Source organism: Prionailurus bengalensis, chromosome B4, assembly GCF_016509475.1.
Source record: "Prionailurus bengalensis isolate Pbe53 chromosome B4, Fcat_Pben_1.1_paternal_pri, whole genome shotgun sequence".
Lineage (NCBI taxonomy): Eukaryota > Metazoa > Chordata > Mammalia > Carnivora > Felidae > Prionailurus > Prionailurus bengalensis.
This window is the reverse complement of record NC_057358.1, coordinates 121,074,065-121,095,017: the sequence shown is the minus strand read 5'-3', so window position 1 is coordinate 121,095,017 and position 20,953 is coordinate 121,074,065. Positions and strand designations below refer to the sequence as shown.

The following is a 20,953-nucleotide window of genomic DNA, read 5'->3' as shown; positions in this document are numbered from 1 at the left end:
TAGGAATAAACTTAATCAAAGAATTGTATGACTTGTTTACTGAAAAGTACAAAACATTGTTGAAAGAAGATACAAATAAATGGAAAGACATCCTGTGTTCATGGATTGGAAGACATAATACTGTTAAGATGACAATACTCTCCAAAACTGACCTACAGATTCAATGCAATCCCTATCAAAATTCCAATAGCCTTTTTTAAAGAAATGGATAAACTGATAAAATTCACATAGAATTATAAGACAGAATAGCCAAAATAAAAACAAAGTTGGAAGACTCACATTTCCCAATTTCAAAACTTACTACAAAGCTACAGTTAAGCAAGACAATGTGTTACTGGCATAAGGATAGACATATAGACCAGTGGAATGGAACTGAGTGTCCAGAAATAAATCCAGACATTTATGTTCAATTGATTTTCAAAAACAGTGGCAAGACAACACAATAAGGAAAAGAACAGTTTTTTCAACAAATGGTGCTAGCACAACTGGATGTCTACATGCAAAAGAATGAATTTAGACCCTTACTTCACAACATATACAAAAGATAACTCAAAATGGATCAAAGACCTAAAGATAAAGGCTAAAACTATAAAACTCTTAGAAGGAATAAGAGGTGAAAATCTGTGTGGCCCTGGATTAGGCCATAGTATTTTAAATATGACACCAAAAGCACAAGTAATCAAAGAAAAGATAAACTGAACTTAATCAAAATAAAAACTTTCATGAATCAAAGGACACTATCAAGACAGTGAAAGGCAACCCAAAGACTGGGTGAAAATATTTGCAAATCATGTATTTGATAAGGGCCTATTATTCAGAATAAATAAAGAACTCTTACAAGGCAACCAAAAAAGATAAAAGACCCCCCCCCAAAAATGAGCAAAAGATTTGAATAAATATTTCTCCAAAGAAGACAAATAAAAGGTCAATAAGCCATGAAAAGATGGCCAATATCATTGGTCATTAAGGAAATGCGAATCAGAACCATAATAAGCCGCTGCTTCACATCTCCACTAGGATAGTCATAAAAAACAAATAAATAACAAGATATGAAGGTGTGTTTCACCAGTGGGAATGTAAAATGGTGCAGTCACTGTGAAAAGTTTGGTAGTTCCTCAAAAAGATAAACATAGAATTACTACGTGATTCAACAATTCCACTTTTGGTATATCCCTGAGAGAATTAAAAACATACATTCACTCAAAAACTTGCATACAAATGTACATAGCAGCATTATTCATAATGACCAAAAAGAAAAAACAATCAAAATGTCTATCAGATGATAATGTATTTTAAACAATGCAGTATATCCACACATAGAATATCATTCAGCCACAAAAAGGAATGAAGTACTGTTGAATGCTACAACATAAATGAAACATGTTAAATGAAAAAAAGCCAGACACAAAAAGCCACATATGTATGGTTCTATTTATACAAAATGTCCACAATATGCAAATCGATAGAGAAAGAAAGTAGATCAGTGGTTGCCAGAAGATGAAGGTAGGCAGTAATTGGGACTACTTGTTAATAGCTATGAGTTTTCTTTTGTGAATGATGGAAATGTTCTGGAATTAATTAGTGGTGAGTGTTGCATCACACAGTGAATGTACTAAAAACCAGTTAAGTGTACATTTTGAAATGAAGAACTTTATGTTACATGAAGTACATATCAATTTTTTTAAATGCTATCAATAAAACCTATTATGCTTAAAATGGTTAAGATGCTAAGTTTTGTTCTGTATACTTTAGCACATTAGAAATTTTTGTTTGATTTTTTTTTTAAAGGAACCCAAATGTTAACCTAATGGTTCAAAGATCCTTAATGAAAAACAAAGTCAGAGAAACAAAAACCCTGACCATTAGAACTCAGCTAAATGCACCAATACGGTAGTTGTGGATCATCTACCTTTCTTTTCTTGTCCTTAGAGTTAAAAACATTAGGAAACTTCTGAACCCTAACAGAATAATGGTATATGTGATGAATAATATGCATACTGACTTCCCCAATGGAAATGGCAATTGTTCTTGGATTTATGAATATTATCTATTATATAACCAAAGCACAAAGTATACTCTTCCAAAGCAATAGCAAGGCCTTATTTTAATTTAAAATTCATACCAAAAGGAATTTGTCCTGCAATTTTTATTAAACTTGTTTCTCTAAACACTTAAAAGTACCTTAAAATAGCATGTTTGCTTTTTTAATTGTTTTCCCTAGCAAAATGTAAAAAATTAAGAGTCTTATCTCTGAAACTTTTAGAAAGTAAAAACATTAGGTCATCAGTTCAATGCCTAGAAATGAATTAATGTTACTGGCAGTGCTTTATTTAGTCTTATACTGACCTTCAGGACAGTCAGAAGATGCCATCTACTTAGAATGAGAAACATACAATTTTATATCCTTCCAGAAACAAAAATTAGAAAGTAGAGACTTCAAAGCATGTCCTCTTCCCCTTGATCTCTACAAGCTGTATAGGACATTAAATCAACCTCATTGTCAATAACAATCAACACACCTGGATTAAAGCAGGGTGAAAATGGGGGTAAAATAGTAACCCATTACATTTTTAATTGTACAGTGAATAGGAATATCCAGAGACATATCAAATGGGTAGCAGTGGGAGCAGCCTACCCTATGTGCAGGCAACAAGGGTGTGCACAGTGAGAGAATTTATTTTGTTCTTTTTTTAGTTTATTTTCTGTTTATGTTTGATATGAAACTATGAACAGATGGTTACCTAATAGCCTGAGTCTTTGCTTAAGGTAGTGGAACTAGTTACTCCTTTTTTTTTAAGTTCAGAGAATTTTAAAACAATAATAAAACCGTCTAAAAATTGGTTTGTTTTTTATTATCACCATGAACCAGCAATTCTAAACAATGTCAGCGATAAAATACTTGTCTCTACCAGGGCACATTACTACTCCCATGACCCCTGCCAACCCGTGGTACACTACTGTTCCTATCAAAACATTATCAATTCTATATGTGTATGTATATACATATACAAATGTTTTGAGGAAATATATACATATAGTAATCTAAAACTTAGGTATCTAAGATACCTAACACTTTAGTCCACACAAATGCTTCTACTAACTTAAAGTACATGAGACAATATGTCAGTAATTCTTCAGTAGAACATGACTTTTTAAAATGAATTGTCAAAAACATGAATCCACTTAATCAATTTGTCAGCTACTGTGTATAAGGTAAATCTAAATACCACCATGAGCATAAACTATTTGGCCTTCTGTTATTTCTATAATTATTCAGTTAAAAAGAAATTACTAATAATTTAGACTTTGTAGAATAATTCTGAATGAAAAGATTCATTAGTAAAGGATTAGTCCAAAACCTTCCCTTGACCAACTCATTTAGGAAGTAAAATATTTCTACAGCATTCTAAATATATGAGACCTTTAACTATAAATGAAAAGCCTAATATATATGGTTTAGAATCTGATTCTCCAATTGTTTTACATATATTTAAAGTATAAATTTTTCTAAGAAAACGAGATATGGAATTTGAGTCCTTATTTGGGGAAAAAAAAATTAGATGTGAAGCATATAAAATTACCCTAATAAACATTAAACACAATGATAACAACAACACTTACCTAAACCTTCAGATTCAAAGAGGTAAGTCTCATCAACCCCAATGTGCCTACACCAGTGAAGGAAGTTTGCAGTATTGTCTCTAGCAAAGAATGAACCTGAGACAGCATCTTTCTTACAGGGCACTTTTCTCATTGGAAAATTCTGGAAAAGGTGAAAGAATAATTTCAAAAATGCAGATCAAAAGTATTTTTATTAGATATCCATTATGATATTACTAAGTAAATGTTTGATGTATTGAATGTCACTTAAAAGTACACATTAGGAAGAAAAGATATTTTCAAAAATTATTTTATTTTACTTTAAATATATTTCAGAAGATGATTCCTAGAAAATCAATCTAGTCAAAACTAGCAGCAGGATTAAGCATCTCTAACCTCTTTCTTCTTAAAATGACACAACAGTCTTAATTAAAATAAAAAAATGACAGTCTAATAATTCCAAAGCACATCTAAATGTCTCTCCATATGCAGGTAAATACAAACACAAAATTATTGCTATGTTAAAGGTTAATGTTATGTTAACTCAGTTTTGCTCATTTCCTTATTTGCGGAGTCATAAATATGGTTCTGAGTTTCTTGGAGAAACTGTCAAATAAGGAAGTAGTAACCCATTCTTAATTCAAGTTCTTTGAAAACTGATGGTCTAAGTTTTATAGAATCCTAATTCTTTGACTATCTGGACCAAGAATAGTTAGATAATCTTGCTAAGGCGGAGTGGTTTTAGTTCTGTTTTAAATTTTTACTTGAAAAAGCAATTTATGCATAAGATTTTTTAAAATGCAATAGGCACAATAGGGTATAAGTCTTTCTCCCACTTCTATCATTCAGTTCCTCTCTTTATCTAGAGATAACCACTATTACCAGTTCCTTATATACCCTTCCTGTTGCTGTATTTTCCAGAATTAAAACAGTCTTGTGAGTTTTTGTAATTGTCAACTGAAGTCTTCTCACTCACATGTTAACAAGCATCGCTATGCACAGAGTATACATATCTACACCGACAGAATGCTACATAAACATGCTAGGCTGCAATATGATTTGTGTATGTGCACATACACACTTAACAGTAGGCTGTAGGCATCTTTTGGGGTGAAAAATAACAGATTAAAATAGTCATTTCTAATGAATGGATAATACATTCCACTCTGTTTAGGTACCATAATTAATTTTTAACAATTTATTGATAAGCATTTAAGCTGCTCTTAACTTTTTTGCACACTCATTTGTGTGAATTTGTGGTTATTTTCCTAGAATAAATTCCTGGGAGAATTACGTTATGTATCACAAGATGTGCTTTATTTTCAGTGTGCTGTCTATCACCCACTGTCTCCCAGCAAGATGATACCAATTTATATTTCTGCCAACACTGTGTGAGGGTCCGGACCCCACATTCACAGACCTCAGATCTCATCAGTGACCAATGTCTGATGAAAAGAAGAAACCTCCTCTACTTCAAATCATGAATTTAGGGTCAATGGAAGAAAAATGTCTAAAAAAATTATTATTCATTCAACCAAATTATAGAATTTACCATCAAGACGATATATATGAAGAATATGATGATGCTGATGATAATGATGATGATGGTAATAGTAATGGTAATAATAATAATAATAATAGCCCCAAACTGTGTGCCAGGGACCAACACAAGCTTTTTTCTCACTTAACTCTCACAAGTGAGAATATTGTTCTCAGGAACAGCTAACTAGTTACTGGATATTAACTTACACTAAATGCTAGTGTAATACTAGATATTACTGGATATTAACTTACACTAAATGCTAAGCTAAATACCATCCATACGTTACCTCATTTAATTTCACCAAACCTTCACAAATAAATCTAACAAGGTAAATGTCAATACCTCCATTTTGCAAGTGAGAATATTTTTTTTCAGATGCTCAAAAAGATTAGGTAAATTATCTAACGTCTTGTAGATACTTGGGTGGAAGTTCACAACCTTTCAGACATGATAAGAAATGTACATAAACAAACTAATATGTACACAGGTATAAAGTCACTACTGTCAAACATGTTCTTACCCCAGGATCTTCAGAGTTGCATGTTTTCACCATGTTTTGAAGAACATCAATCAGTTGGCATAGTAGTACTCCATTATCAAGTTCTTCCAATAATCGTTCTGCCTTAACTTCAATACCTAAAAACATATTTTAAAGTTAAGATCTACTAGAAACAGTAAATTCAAACAATATGGTTAAAATTTAATTAAATGTAATTAGATTATAGCTGAAACACAAAACAAATTTAGATCAGACCAAATATTCACTCTTAGAAATTACAGTTAAAATAGGTAATGCCAAACTACATGAAAGACAACTGAAACAAAAATATCTGTGATATAGAAGGAAAAATAAAATGACCATTTATTTCATTTTTTAAAAACTAGAGTGTTTTATTTTTCAATATTAACTGTTAATGGTAAGTTTTGATTCACTGCACGTTACTGCTTACACAAGAAAAATATTCTCTTTATATAAGATAGACATTGTTACGATTTTAAAATTATAGGTAATAACATAACAAACACCCAGGGAATACCATCTTTTCACCTCTCAAACCTTTCTTTGGAACCATTATTATTACATAATAAACTTTAAAAAAAATTACCAAATCATCAGGCTGATAAAAACTGTGCAGTTTTTTTTAATTATCTTGAGAAGGCCATAGATAAGCTTTATATATTCCTTTTCACAAAAACTTTGGAGTGCTACATGAAATTTTGCATTTAAAAAGAGAGCTTTTGGGGGCATGTGGGTGGCTCAGTTGGTTAAGCATCAGACTCTTGATTTCGGCTCAGGTCATGATCTCATGGTTCATGGGATGGAGTCCTATGTCAGGCTCTAAGCTGACTACACAGAGCCTGCTTAGGATTCTCTTTCTCTGTTTCTCTCTCTCTGCCCCTCCCCACTCATGCTTGTTCTCTTTATCTCTCTCTCTCAAAACAAATAAACATTTAAAAAGAGAGAGAGAGAGCTTTTTTTCTGGAGAGAAAGTTCAGAGCACTCCTCAATTCTAATTGAGTAAAGAAATATGATGCTAGATATTCTCTAACCTGACACTTCCTCCTAGGGTTTACATGCCTCTACTCCTCAATGCCTCAGAAATAGCAATCATTTTAACTACAGTATATATTCTACTCAGAATTTCATTCCTTATATAAGATTAAGGTGGGGGAGGTCAGTAATATAGACCCCAATATCAGACCTATATACTTTAAAAAAAGATTTTAACATTAACAACTGAAATGTTAATTATTCAAAGATCACTACTGACCCCTTCTGTTAAGCCTCAAACTTCCTTACTATCTAAGTCCTAAGGTTCAGGGTGAATTGGAATATTTCCCCAACTAGAATGTAAGCTTGTTGAGAACAAGAATATCATATATTTCCTTCACTAAATTATCCCCAGGCTCTGGAACAATCACTCCTCAACAAAGAGTAAGATTCTCAATAAATATTTACTAAATAAAAAATACAATTTTGAGTATCTTTTCAGGCCTTACCTAACAAACCAGATAGCCATATTGACAGATCTTCTTGCATGGGCAACAGGGTGGCTTCATGCCTCACAGCTATCCACTCATCATACTGACAAACATCAGCCAAACCTGGCCCATGTCTGGGGGTCAGAGGACTCCGCGGACTTAGAGGCAGGTCTTCTCCAAACCACACCTAGAGAAAAACACCAACCTTTTTAAAAGTCAGCATAACTCACATCTATATTTAAATGATGAATTATAGACCATATATTATATACACATATACTAAACTGCAGCAATTCACAGAAATTTATAAACTAGAAGCAAACTATTAATCTAGACACTTGAGATATTTTCAGTATTCAGTACTGTGGTAAATATAAGTAAATCCCTAATCAATGAATCGATATCAACCAACAGGATAAAGGCCAACAAATACTATTTTTCCTTCACCTGCTAGCTAAGTTTAATAAGTTACTTGATCAGGGGCGTCTGGGTGGCTGTTAAGTGTCCGACTGGTTCAGGTCATGATCTCGCGGTGTTTCCTTCTCTTTCTGTTCCTCCCCTGCTCATGCTCTGTCTCTCTCTCTCAAAAATAAATAAACATTTAAAAAATAATAAGTTACCTGATAAGACCTCAGCTTCTCAGCTCTAAAATGGGTTAAGATACATCTTTGTAGTGTCTAGCATTGGGCCTAGCAGTATTTGTTATACAATGGATAAATGAATGAATAAATGCATAAATGACATTTTATAAACTTCTGGTCATTATATAAGCATTATCTAAAAAAAATCTAAATAATCTGATTTTTGCATGGCCCACAATCTACATTTTTTTTCTAAGTTTATTTTTGAGAGATAAAGAGCAAGCTGGGGAAGGGCAAAGAGAGAGGGAGAGAAAGCGAATCCCAAGCAGGCTCCATACTTGAATTCCAAGTCAGCATAGAGTCCGATGCAGAGCTTGAACTCACGAACCATGAGATCATGACCTGAACTGAAATCAAGAGTTGGACGCTTAACTGACTGAGCCACCAAGGCACCCTGATTTTTACATTTTAAAATGGCTGTTATATAAGTACCTACATAATAGCCTCCATTTTGCCTATTGGCTCATAAAGCCAAAAATATTTACTAGCTGGCCAATTCCTGGTTAAGAATAAAGACTGACAGAAACATACTGTCAATCTGACACTCACAAAAATTTGAAATACAATTAGATATACTTTAATATAATATTATTTAGAGAAAAGACTATCATCTCTCAACTCAGGGAGGGGTATTTGAGCCCAAGTGAAGTGATGAGGGGTTCTCACAGGAGGGAATCTTGAAATGGAGGATTAGGCCTTGAGTGAGATAAGAGAGTGTCCACACCTGGGAAAAGCCCTGTGCACAGTATCAGAACCTGAGTAGGATGAGGGTGTCCACAGGGGAAGATGAGGGAACAGCCCAGTGCAGGGTGTCAGAGCCCAAGTGAGCTGAGAAAGCCATCAATACAGGGAGCAACAATGGGAGACTGGTTACATTCACAGGGATTAATCAAATGGGAGCCAGTTTTCTCACTGCCAAAGAAGAGAGGTATAACTCTTCTACGGAATGAGAGAAAACTAGAATGAATCCTATGATGACAGGAGTATCTTTTACCAGAAAGCAAAGAAGGGCTCAAAGAATGATCGGGACATACCAAAATGACATAGACGTTAGCGTAAAGGGACTTCTACTGGCTAAATCAAGAGCAATTTGAGCATCAAACAATGATATAAATGGATTATAACACATTGAGTAAAATAAAAAAAAAACTATTCTTTCATATAGATAAAAATATATGAATAAACTTGGATTTTGATGAGGAATTAGATTTTTATATAGTTTCAAAGTACTTCCCCACAAAATGCTTATTACAAAGAGAAGAAAGAATAATTTTACAGTAGAGAAACCTGACAGATAGCAACTTAACCAAGTAACAAAGGTAAATACCATCAATAATGGGACAAATCAAAATCACATTCTACCTGAAAGGATGCAATGAGAAAACACAATATCCCTCTGTGATATTCCTGCCAAAGATGCATAACCTGAATCTAATCATGAGAACAGGCAAATCCAAACTGAGGGACATTCTACAAAATAATTGGTCTATAATATTCAAAAGTGTCAAGGTCATTAAAGAAAGCAAAACGTGAGATACTGTTCTAGACTGAGACTAAGGGACATGGCAGCTAAATGTAGCTTGTGATTCTAAACTAGACATTATGGGGACTACTGGCAATACTTGAATATGGTCTGAATATTGATTGGATGGTAGTACTGTACTAATGTTAATATCCTGGCTCCAATTATTTTATTGCAGTTCTGATAGGAAGATGTCTTTATTTGTGAGAAATACACACTAAAGAATTCAGAGGTAGTGGGTCATTAGATTGGCAACTTATTCTCAAACGGTTCAGCAAACAAATACCTCTGTTCTACATTTAAAGCTACTTTTCAGGCTCTAATGTGATTACTTTAAAATAAAGGGTTTTTTTTATGTTTAAAAAAAGAGGTATGAGTATAGGTAATACCAAGTGAATCTAGTCCTTTCTTGATTTTTAAATGTAGATCATTTTCCTGCTAAAATATATTAAACTTATTGAGGTTTATTTAAGGCAAGTCTTACTACACCAAATCAAAATCCACACCACCATTGTTAATCCAGACAAACTTTGGAGGAAATAAAAGAAAGAAAGAAAGAGCTGCTTTCAATCTCCTATGATGAGAAACAAACACATTAAAAAAAAAAAAAAACCCAAAGGCAAAGAAAGAAAATGAACACAAGAGGAAAACAGGAGTAGTGAAACTCAATTAAAATATCCAAAGACAAACAAACAAACAAACAAACAAAAAACCCATAACTTATTTCAGGGCTGTTATTTCAGGAACTAAGGGTAGAGACTGGAGAATGAACTCCTAAATATATGAAGACCCTATAAAGTTTTAGGAAAAAGACAAGATGTCCTTTTTGTTTCTCTGAATTCTCTTACAATTATTTCAAAGGGAGTATAGCAAAGATTTACTACCTAAATCTTCCTTTCATAAGCATGTCTTATTTCTGTTTATAATCCCAGAACTCAGTAGAAGACATAGCACATGGTACTAAGTCACATATTTGTTGACTAATTGAGGATATTAGCAAATGACTCTGTGTACCATCAAAATCAAGATGCATCTCACATTAGAGGGTATTTCATAGTCAACAGAATGTTATTTGTCTTTTAACCATTTGGCTGAGCTGGAAAAAAGGCACAGCATTTGCAAATGTTTGTCAAGGAAAGATGTGCATTAGTTAGAAAGGTGGTTTTGAAAAAAATCATCTGTGAAAACAGAGAAGTTAATATTAACAAAAGTCATTCTAATTTCTTGCCACATTAGAGAGAAGAATACTTGGATTCTCCTACTATTGCCATAGAAGATTCTATAATAACCTAGGCTGGTCAGTACCATATTAATGTTGTTAAAAGTTAGATGTAAATAGCAGAAACTGTCTGTGTAAAGGTTGTTCTCAAACATGCGAAAGCTGTCATATTGCAAAGATTCTTAATCCATAGGTAGTCTGTAGATGAACTTGAGTACATATATAAACAACTTACATTTAGGCAAAATTTTATGCCTACATACAAACGGGCCTTTTCTCAGTTCATAGCTTTTTGTCAAATTCTCAAAGGGGACTATGACACAAAAGAGATTAGGAACTATTGTTCATTTGTAGACTGTATGACTATTCACTAATCAGAATGAAGGATATAAATTTAAAAAGAGGGACAAGGAAGATCTTTTTTTTTTTTTAAGTTTATTTATTTATTTTGAAAGGGAGGGGGTGAAAAGCATAGAGAGGGAGAGAGAGAGTCCCAAGCGGGCTCCACGCTCAATCCCACAAACTGTGAGGTCATAACCTCAAGAGTTGAAATCAAGAACTGGATGCTTAACTGACTGAGCCACCCAGGTGCCCCAAGGGAAGATCTTAATGTATTAAATTAATAAGAAATCAATTGACGGGTGCCTGTGTGGCTCAGTTGGTTAAGCGTCTGACTCCTGATTTGGGCTCAGGTCATGATCTCACAGTTTGTGGGTTTGAGCCCCACATGGGGTCTCTGTGCTGACAAATGTAGAGCCTGGTTGGGACTCTTTCCATCTCCCTCTCTCTCTGCCCTGCCCTGTCTCTCAAAAATAAATAAATTTAAAAAAAAATAAGAAATCAATTAATCAGCTATCTGATGGATGTCTCCTCTCTACAAGGCACTTATGAATATGCAACTGGCTTATATAATTAGCTGAGAAAGAGGTGAAAATCCTACAAAGTTCTCATATTCATCAGAGAGAGAATCAAAAAACATCCATGAGGGATGTCAAGGGTACTCTTATAAAGAATTAATAAAGATGAATCTGTAAAATCTGGATCAGAGAAGATTTCATAGAACTTTAAAACAAAACTCTGAAGAAAATTACCAAGTTAAGAAAATATTAATGGCATTAGAATAGAATGAGAAAAACATGATCAATGTGGCAATGATATAAAGCACACCATAAGGAATCAAGAAAAAACTCATGACATTTCTGAGACTTGGGTAAAGAGGTGAAAAGAGGACAAATAGAAATAATCAGATTAAAACATGGTATTAAAAATGGTTTTGAGTAATGAAGGAGTTTTGAGCATCCTCAGTGTGGGTTTGAGAGGACTCAGAGGGCAAGAACAAGACCTTTTGGAACACTGCCATGGACTTCCAAGTCCCAAAAGGAAAAAAGTATAATAGAACTCTTTATTAACAGAGTGGAGGATACAGCTGCATAGTACACACAGGAGGGAGTATAAGCAGGATCATGTTCAGAGTTGCTAACATTTGATAAATAAATCATCTTCTCTAGGCTTCACTCACTGCCATCTTTCTAAGAATGAAAGAAAGAAAGAGAGAGAGAGGAAAGAAAGAAAGAAAGAAAGAAAGAAAGAAAGAAGAAAGAAAGAAAGAAGAAAAGAGAAAAGAAAAAAAATACTTTCAAGACACAAGTTTAATCTCCAGTTTTATATCTGGAGAATTTTGTTGTACCAATGATGCAACCAAATTTTGGAAGTGTCTACTATGCAACGTATATTCTAGTAGGCACTTTGCTCATGTTCTCTCATTGATTCCATTGATTTCCTCACAACGACCCTGAAACATAAGTGCTATTATCTTTACCTTGGAGGTAAGGAAGCAGAGACTCTTAGAGGCAAAATAAGTTGCCAGAATCTCACAACCAAGAGTGGCAGACCCGGAATGAGAAATGATTGATTTTAAAGTTCTCACTCTGCAAGGCAAATTTTATTAATAGCTGCTTGCATCTTTATTGGTAGAATTTCAATGTGATTTTTATCTTTAGGATTCAAGCATGTTCTATTTATATCAAAAGAAAACATTTAAAAGAATATAGAAACAATATAGCAAATACCAACTCTGGACATCATTCAAATTTAAGATTATTCTGGTTTGTCTGTTTATCTTGCCTCCCCTGACCAAAAAGCAAACAAAAAACCACTAAATTTTAAGTTTTAATGCCTGGTCATTTACAGTCATAACAGGGCACAGAGACAACTGTATAAAATAAATAATTTATAATTGTTTTCATTGATAGCTCTTTTAATTACAAACACATAATAAATTGTAAGGAGAGGGAAACTACAAAATATTCCAATTCTCTTCCCTCGGTAGTATAAGTAAGATGGACCCACAAATTCGAAGAAACTTTTGAGTCTTACAAATATTTAGTAAAAAAGTTAAAATTAAAATCTTTTCAGAAATAGAAAGTTAAAATATATTAATTCCTGTAACTAAAATTTGATACTTAAGAAACTAGTTCCTTAAACACATTTTGTGATAATTTTAATATTTTACTAATTATCATAAATTTATTATAATCTCATAATTTAAATACATATTTTTCCAAGAAAAACACTTACTTGAATTGCAGGTTGCATGGCCATCTATGTTGAAATGAAAATGCTTTTCTGAAAATAGAACAAAACATTAATATGCAAATAGTGGTAGCTTTCCTACTCCCCCACCTCCAAATTACAAGGAATCTGCTTTAATCTTCCATTTGACTGAAAACCTAAAACTTTTTCTTCTATTTGGAATAGTTTGACTGTAGGAGAATTCAATTATCACCCCTAGCTTCTCACTTACGAAAGTATTCCTCATTTAAAAGAGGAAAACCTGAAACACATTTAATATGTAGTTTCTGGCATTGATATCAAAGTAATTCTTGAAGCATCTGGCGAGTAAAATAAAACTGACAATAAAACTTAGCACATATAAAAGTCTCCCAAAAATTTCCCCTGTAAACATAATGTAAACTGTAATGCAAACATAAATATCACAACTGATACCGAAGTCAAGATAAAGAGATCGTATAAGTTGATCTGGACTTTGTATAAAGTCACAGGCTTAACCATTAGCTTCTTATGTCAGACAACAAGGTAATAAAGACAGACAGCAATTTTAACTATGAAACAATACTCAGGGACTTTCTATAATAATTCTTCATAAGCTATTTTATCCATAAGGTGCTAAAGACAAAAAAAAAAAAGAAACAAAAAACAGCAATTTTAACTCCAAAGTACTATTTTTGAAATGTATAAGAAAAAACTACAATTTAATTAATTAAGTTAGGTTAATAAAATTCTTTAATGTATTTTTAGAAAGGAAAAAAGGTGAAGAGTTTAAAAACACTCACAATAACATAGACAATAACATATAAAATTTAGGAATATTGATTGCTTATATGAGCATAATATACTAGTCTATTTTTTATTAAAAGTAAACCACCATTAAAACATTCTAATAAAAAATATAAAATGGTTTATAAAGCTATAATGCTATCAATTTCCAAGGAAAGTTATTTTCTCCTCTAAGTTATACCAAACATACCACTTTTCTTTCAGGAATATTTCTGCTGGTACCAAAGTTGAACTTGAGCTAAATCTAACAAAAGTCTAATATTACATCACGTTTTCTTTGCGGGAAGGCAAAGGACAGCAGAATGTCCTTTTTGATGTCATTTTTCCTTCTCTCTACCATAGCAAAAGGCCAAAGTACAATTGAGCATTACTAATAAGCTTGTTATGCTTCCCACGAGCTAATTCAGTGGGGAATACATTTTCCTTTAGCATAAATAATCCTTTGTCCTCAACAAAGATCCACAGTAAGAAGCTTCCGAGACCATTTTTTAAAAATGCAGCAAAGAAGCTGCTCCCATTAAAATAAGGAGTCCCACATAATCAGACAAGAGCTTTAACAGTTGGAACTGCCAACCCAAAACAAAAGAAGGCCTAAATTATAAGGCGTGTGCAAATCAAGAACAGTGACACATTCACAAAGAAGCTATCACAAGAATGTTTAGTAGTTGCACTTTTTATGCAAAATCCAACAGAATTCGTTTTATGAAAGAAATCAAGAATTTGTGAACAACCTTCAGTCACTTGAACTTTAGCAGAAGAGTCTTTTGTATATATATTTTCAAAACATTCTTCTTGTATAATGCAAAGAACTACTTTTAAGATGACAAAATATGACCATCTAAATTACCTTTAAAAAGAGATTCTTTACTAAAATCGTACTCAGATAAGCTATAATGTATCTTCACATAGGAAAAATTATCACATATGCAAATATATACTTTTATTGAGAAATTTTTATAAACTGAGATTGTATCAGTAAACCATCAGTTAATTAATGAGTAGTCACCATGTCCCAGGTACTAAGAGCCAGTTGTAGATATTTTCTAGTCACTTACTATTATCTTTCTAAACCATTTTTGTGTCTCAGGCTTTTAATCCCAAGAGTAGCATCTATTCTATAGTTGGCCCTGACCCCAGTCTGCATCATAATTATGATTCTTGTTTCTCACTCATTTGATTACCTATTCTCCTCTTTTCTTTCCCTAAAAGTCTCAGTCTCTATTTTTCTCATATAAACCCATTATGCTGAGTCAGCAGCATTTCTTTTTTTTCTTTTTTTTCTTTTTTTTTTTTTTTTTTCTTTTCTTTGGGTGGGGAGCTGCATCTTAATTAGCAAATTATTGCCTTTGTTTTGTTTTGTTTTTGTCTTTCTTCCTTTTGGGGGGAGTCTATTTCTATTCTTTGCCAACTTGAGGAAGTCCTTTCCCTTAGATTTGGGCAAAAAGACCTCTCATGTGACCAAGTCCAAACTATACTGTAACACTGCTGGGAATCATTCACAAGACCAGGAGCTTATCCAGAGATCATAAGGGAAGAGTACTATACTTAACCCTTAAAATCTGGGGAAAACAAAACACAGAAGGCACTCACCTACCTGAAACTTGAATAGGATTTGTACCTAACCCACTTACTCATCTTAGAAACAAGATCAGTCATGATGTCCTTAAGATCATTTATGGTAAGCCTCTTCATACCAATTTGGCTTCAGATCATGATTGGCAAAAATGCCAACCTGTTGAACTGATCCTTTGTCCCATAGCTGTAGGCTCTGAAACTGAGTACATTTTTATTCCTCACCCATGTTACAAGATATGGCGGGAGAGCATAAAGTGGCAAAGCTCATTCCTGGTACAAATCAGGGGGCCAATTTAAAAAAGAATGGCAAAAAAGCAAAGAAATAAGGTAAGTTTTTTTCAGAAAAATAATGATATTAACTGCACCGTACCACATATCGTACTCAGACACCAGATTATTGCCAAGATACATAAGCTGCAGGGATATGATAAATTCCAAAGTTGGGATAGTGGGATAATGTTTACTGCTGAGGAGAGGGAGGAAGATGAGATTGAGGAGAAATGGCTTTCAACTGTACTGGTAAGATTTTATTTCAAGATAAGTGGTGAGAACACAGGTGTTATACTAGTCTGTACACCTTTCTGTATGTCAAAAACCATGTCATCATTTTTCAAGGCTTCATTTAGAAAAATAGTTGTAAAAGATATCCTCTCTGATTTGTTCAGGGGGAAAAAATTTCTTAGCTTTAAAATTTTGAGTTAAATATTTTCTAATTGCCTACTAGGGAAAATAGAAATGTTATAGTCATACAAAACATATTTCACTTTTTTAATGTGTTCTAAAACAACTCACCATAGAGACACCAGCTATAGTAGTAAAAAATAGCAGACACATCTGGTTTGAATTCCAGGTCTAGCATATTAACTATATGACCTTGGGATTCTTAATTTCTCTGATTCTCAGTGTTCTCATCTGTAAAATGAGATACCACCACCTCCTTCATATGGTTATTATAAAGATTAAGTGAGATGATACATATAAAGGACCTGACAGATAACTAGCACTTAACAAATTAGTTGGTATAATTAATACTGTGATGAGACATAACTATAGTTTATTTAACATAACTTATCAAATTAAAAAGAGATAAGGCTAATAACACTCAGAAATCATTAAACATAATATGGATAACTTATTTTACTAACATAAATAAATATAGTTATAAGTGAAAGTAAAAGCTATAAAATGTCCATGTCATAATTGGGAGGATACTCACATATTAATTTATGACTCACAATTCTGTTGGCTAGAATAAAAGTCTTTAGGAATTTATCTAACATAGGCCCTTTGCTCCATTCAGCCTATCTCCTCATTGTTCTCCCTCAGTTTCGTTCGTTTCTGTGGCTATACTGCGGTTCAGGCTGTATGCTTTTCCATGTGGTGTATATTCATTCATTTATTCAACAAGCATTTACTCTTCCTCTGCAGTGAACTAGCACCATAGGCAAGAGACACAGTAATGAATGTAACAGACGTGTGACTGCCCTTACGGAATGAATACACCAGTGGGAAGGTTAAAAAAAAAAAAAAAAAGCAACCACACAAATGAATACACAGTGTTAAATCATGATAACTGCTTTGAAGAAAAGAACAGGGAAGGAAACAGCTACTTTAGACTTAGATTGAATGATTAGAAACGGTTTTGCTGGACGGAAAACATGAATTTGAAGAATGATAGGATTTAGCCAGAGAAAGAGAGGAAGAGTTCTAAGTATAGAGAATAATTTTTGTAAAGACTTTGAAGAGAGAATGTGGCACATACCTAGAACTGAAAGAAGCAGTTATGGCTGAAGCATGGAGAATGTGTGGCTTAGGATGGGGTTGAAACATTAAGCAGCAGCCCCATCACAAAGACCATGTTGAGGAAATTAGATTTCATTTTAGGAGCAGTGAGAAACCATGGAAGAGCTTTAACCAAGGGAGAGACGATCTAATTCATAGTTTCAAAAGAACTCTCTGAGGGGGAGAGAGGAGTATGGGAGTGAAATAGTAATGGGTTTTAAGAGAGAAAGTGGGAAGCAAACTGAAAGGGGAATGGGTAGAGATGGGAAAAAGAACCAGGGGAATCAATGAAAGAAGGAGACAAAGACAGGGGTAGAAACAGTGAGACCATATAGGAAATGGGAGCATACAGGAAATGAGGTGGAGAGGTGCCTAGCAGAGGAAGGGTTAGGAATCTACTGCAGTACTGCAGTAGTTTGGTGACAAATGATGGTGACTGAACTAGAATGTGGATAGTGTCTCTACTCAAGAGAAGTGGATGGATTTGATATCCACTTCAGTTAGAACCAAGACTTGATAATGGTTAGAAATGGAGAGGTGGATAGGAGGGATGTTAAGGACAGAGTGAACTATTAAGAATGACTCCCAGGTTTCTGGCTTAAGCAACTGAGCAAATAGTTAGTGGGAGATGAGGATGGTGGGAGTCTGAATAGATCAAAGCAGGGAACAGAGTACTAACAGGTCAAAAGTGCTGTGCTTTGGTCATGTTTAATTTGAGAAGCCTTTAAAGACAGCCAAGTGGGAGTGTCGATCTAGCAGTTGGAAATACTATTCTAGAGCTAAGAAAAAAGTTCAAGGAGGTAGAAATTGTCAGCAAATACTTGGGAGGTAAAGCCACTGAAAAGAATGAGATCATCTAAGAAAGAAATGGAGAAAACAGTGATAAAGGCCTAAGAACAAGTCCTGACAAAATCCAACATTTAGACATGAGAGGAGTTAGCAAAGGACATAGAGAAAGAAGAGTTGAAAAGATCCCTCATCTAAGATCATCTCAGCTAACTGGGCTTATAATTTATTACCTCCTCCCAGTAGCCTTCCTGACTGGTCTGAATTACTTCTGATTTTATCTTTAACTCTTGAATTCACATAGCGTTTCTCAATCACGTCCTTTACACTGCTTCATACCATTTTGTATTATTTCTGTACATTGCTTCACCAACTATAAGTTCCTGGACTGCTGTTGGAAACAGTATTGAAAAAAGTATTCAAGCCTAAAGTTTAGGAAACATTTTTGGTAGGAAAAATTTCAAAATCTCTGGGGAAAACTGGGTTGTCTCGCTTCTCCACACTGCTTTTGTTGTAGAACAAAATGTGACAGTAGGTTAGAAGCAGCTACATAGTAGACAAGTATCTACTGGGAGACCATTTTTGGTATTCTTTATTATTTTCATTTATTATGTAACCTAAATTGATAAATGATTTTGCCTTTCACCCAGCATGTCCAAAGTGAAATATGTACAGTGGTTACTGGTTAAGGTACCAGCAGGTCAAGTGAGAAGCCTTAGAATCATTAAGAAAAAGAAAACGACTAAAAATGGCATATAGGCAGAGTATCCAAGTGAAAAGGACAGAATAGCCGTGCCAAGGGGCAAGGATTCTGGAAGCAATGCGCTACTCAGGAATTTGTATGCCTCAGTGGACAGTACATTTTTATTACATCTTAAATAAACTCCATTTGTGGTAGACAGAATAATGACTCCCCAAAATGTCTACATCCTAATCCCCAGAATCTGTGTGTGAGCAAGATGTGCTTTACAGATTAAGTAAATTAAAGACTTTGGGATAACAGATGATCTTGGTGAGTTCAATGTAATCACAAGATTCTTTATAAGAAGGATGCAGAGGCCAAAATCACCGATAAACATAGATGCAAAAATCCTCAACAAAATATTAGCAAACTGAATTCAACAATACATTAAAAGGATCATACACCATGATCAAGTGGGATTTATTCAAGGAATGCAAGGATGGTTCAATATGCACAAATCAATCAACATAGTATATACCATGTTAACCAACTAAAAAATAAAAATCATATAATCATTCAATAGATATAGAAATAGCATTCTAACAAAACTCAACATCAATTTATAAGACAAACTCTCAACAGACTGGGTATAAAGGGAACACTACATATCAAAGGTCATATATATCAAGCCCATAGCCAACATCATATGGTCAAAAACTGAATGCCTTTCCTCTAAAATCAAAAACAAGACATGGATCCCTACTCTCTCTACTTTTATGCAACATAGTATTTGGCAGTCATAGCCAAACCAATTAGGCAAGAAAAAATAAAAATATCTAAACTAGAAAGAAATAAAACTGTCACTATTTGTACATTACATGATATTACATATAAAACACTTGTAAAGATCACCAAAAAATTCTTAGAACTAATAAATGAATTCAACATTTAGACAAGAATCAATACATAAAAATCTGTTGTTTTGCTCCATGTCAGGCTCTGAACTGATGGTGCAGAGCCTGCTTGGGATTCTGTCTCTCCTTCTCTCTGTCCCTCCCCTGCTCATGTTCTCTCTCTCTCTCTCTCTCTCTCTCTCTCTCTCAAAACAAATAAACTTTTTTAAAAAATCTATTGTTTCTATACACTAATAATAAATTATCAGCAAGAGAAATTAAGTAAATAATCCCATTTACAGTGGCATCATAAAGAATAAAATACCTGGGAATAAATTTAACCAAGGAGGTAAAAGATGTGTACAAACTGAAAATTGTAAAACATTGATGAAAGAAATTAAAGACACGAATATATGAAAAGATATTTCTCTTAAACTAGAAGAATTAATGTTTTTAAAAGGTCCGTATTACCCAAAGCAATCTACAGATTCATTGCAATCCCTTCCAAGATTCGAATGGCATTTTTCACAGAAACAGAACAAACAATCCTAAAATTTGTATGTAACCACAAAAGGCTCCAAATAACTAAAGCAATCTTAAGAAAGAAAAACAAAGCTAGAGACATCACTCTCCCTGTTTTCAAAACTATATTACAAAGCTGCAATAATCAAAACAGTATGGGTAGCTACACTTGCGATAAGTACAGAATAATGGATAGATTTGTGGAATCACTATGTTGTACACTTGAAGCTAAAGTAACAATGTGTGTTACATTACACTTCAATAACAACAACAAAAACAGTATGGTACTGACATGAAAACAGACATACAGATCAATAGAACAGATTAGAGAACCCAAAAATAAACCCATGTTTGTGGTCAATTTTTAACAAAGGAGCCTAAAATATGTTATAGGGAATGAACAGTCTCTTTAATAAATGATGTTGGGCAGGGGCACCTGCGTGGCTCAGTCAGCTAAGCATTCAACTTCGGCTCAGGTCTGATCTCATGGTTTGTGAGTTCAAGCCCAGTCAGGCTCTGTGCTGACAGCTTGGAGCCTGGAGCCTGGAGCCTGCTTCAGATTCTGTGTCTCCATCTCTCTCTGCCCCTCCCCCCACTCGCACTTTCTCTGTCTGTCCCTCAAAAATAAATAAACATTAAAAAAATTTTTTTAATGACGTTGGGAAAACTGGACAACCACATGCAAAAAAATGAAACTGGACCACTATCTTACACCATTCACAAAAATTAACTCAAATGGATTAAAGGCTTGAATTTGAATGTAAGACCTAAAACCATAAAACTCCTAGAAGAAAACATTGGCAGTAAGATCCTTGACATCAGTCTTGGAGATGATTTTTTGGATCTTA

The 20,953-nt window shown here is 33.9% G+C and overlaps 1 protein-coding gene across 1 annotated transcript in view; it reads right to left on the bottom strand.

Annotated features, from left to right (window-relative positions):
- The window catches only part of GAS2L3 (growth arrest specific 2 like 3), a 40,572-nt gene that overhangs the window by 12,800 nt on the left and 6,819 nt on the right, over positions 1-20,953 (bottom strand). Inside the window, exons 2-5 of the mRNA XM_043562305.1 lie at positions 13,086-13,133; positions 7,145-7,313; positions 5,664-5,779; positions 3,622-3,763 (exon numbers count right to left, since the gene is read on the bottom strand). Coding sequence (XP_043418240.1) covers positions 3,622-3,763; positions 5,664-5,779; positions 7,145-7,313; positions 13,086-13,109 — 451 coding nt within the window. The 5' untranslated portion in view covers positions 13,110-13,133. The remainder of the gene's footprint in view (positions 1-3,621; positions 3,764-5,663; positions 5,780-7,144; positions 7,314-13,085; positions 13,134-20,953) is intronic.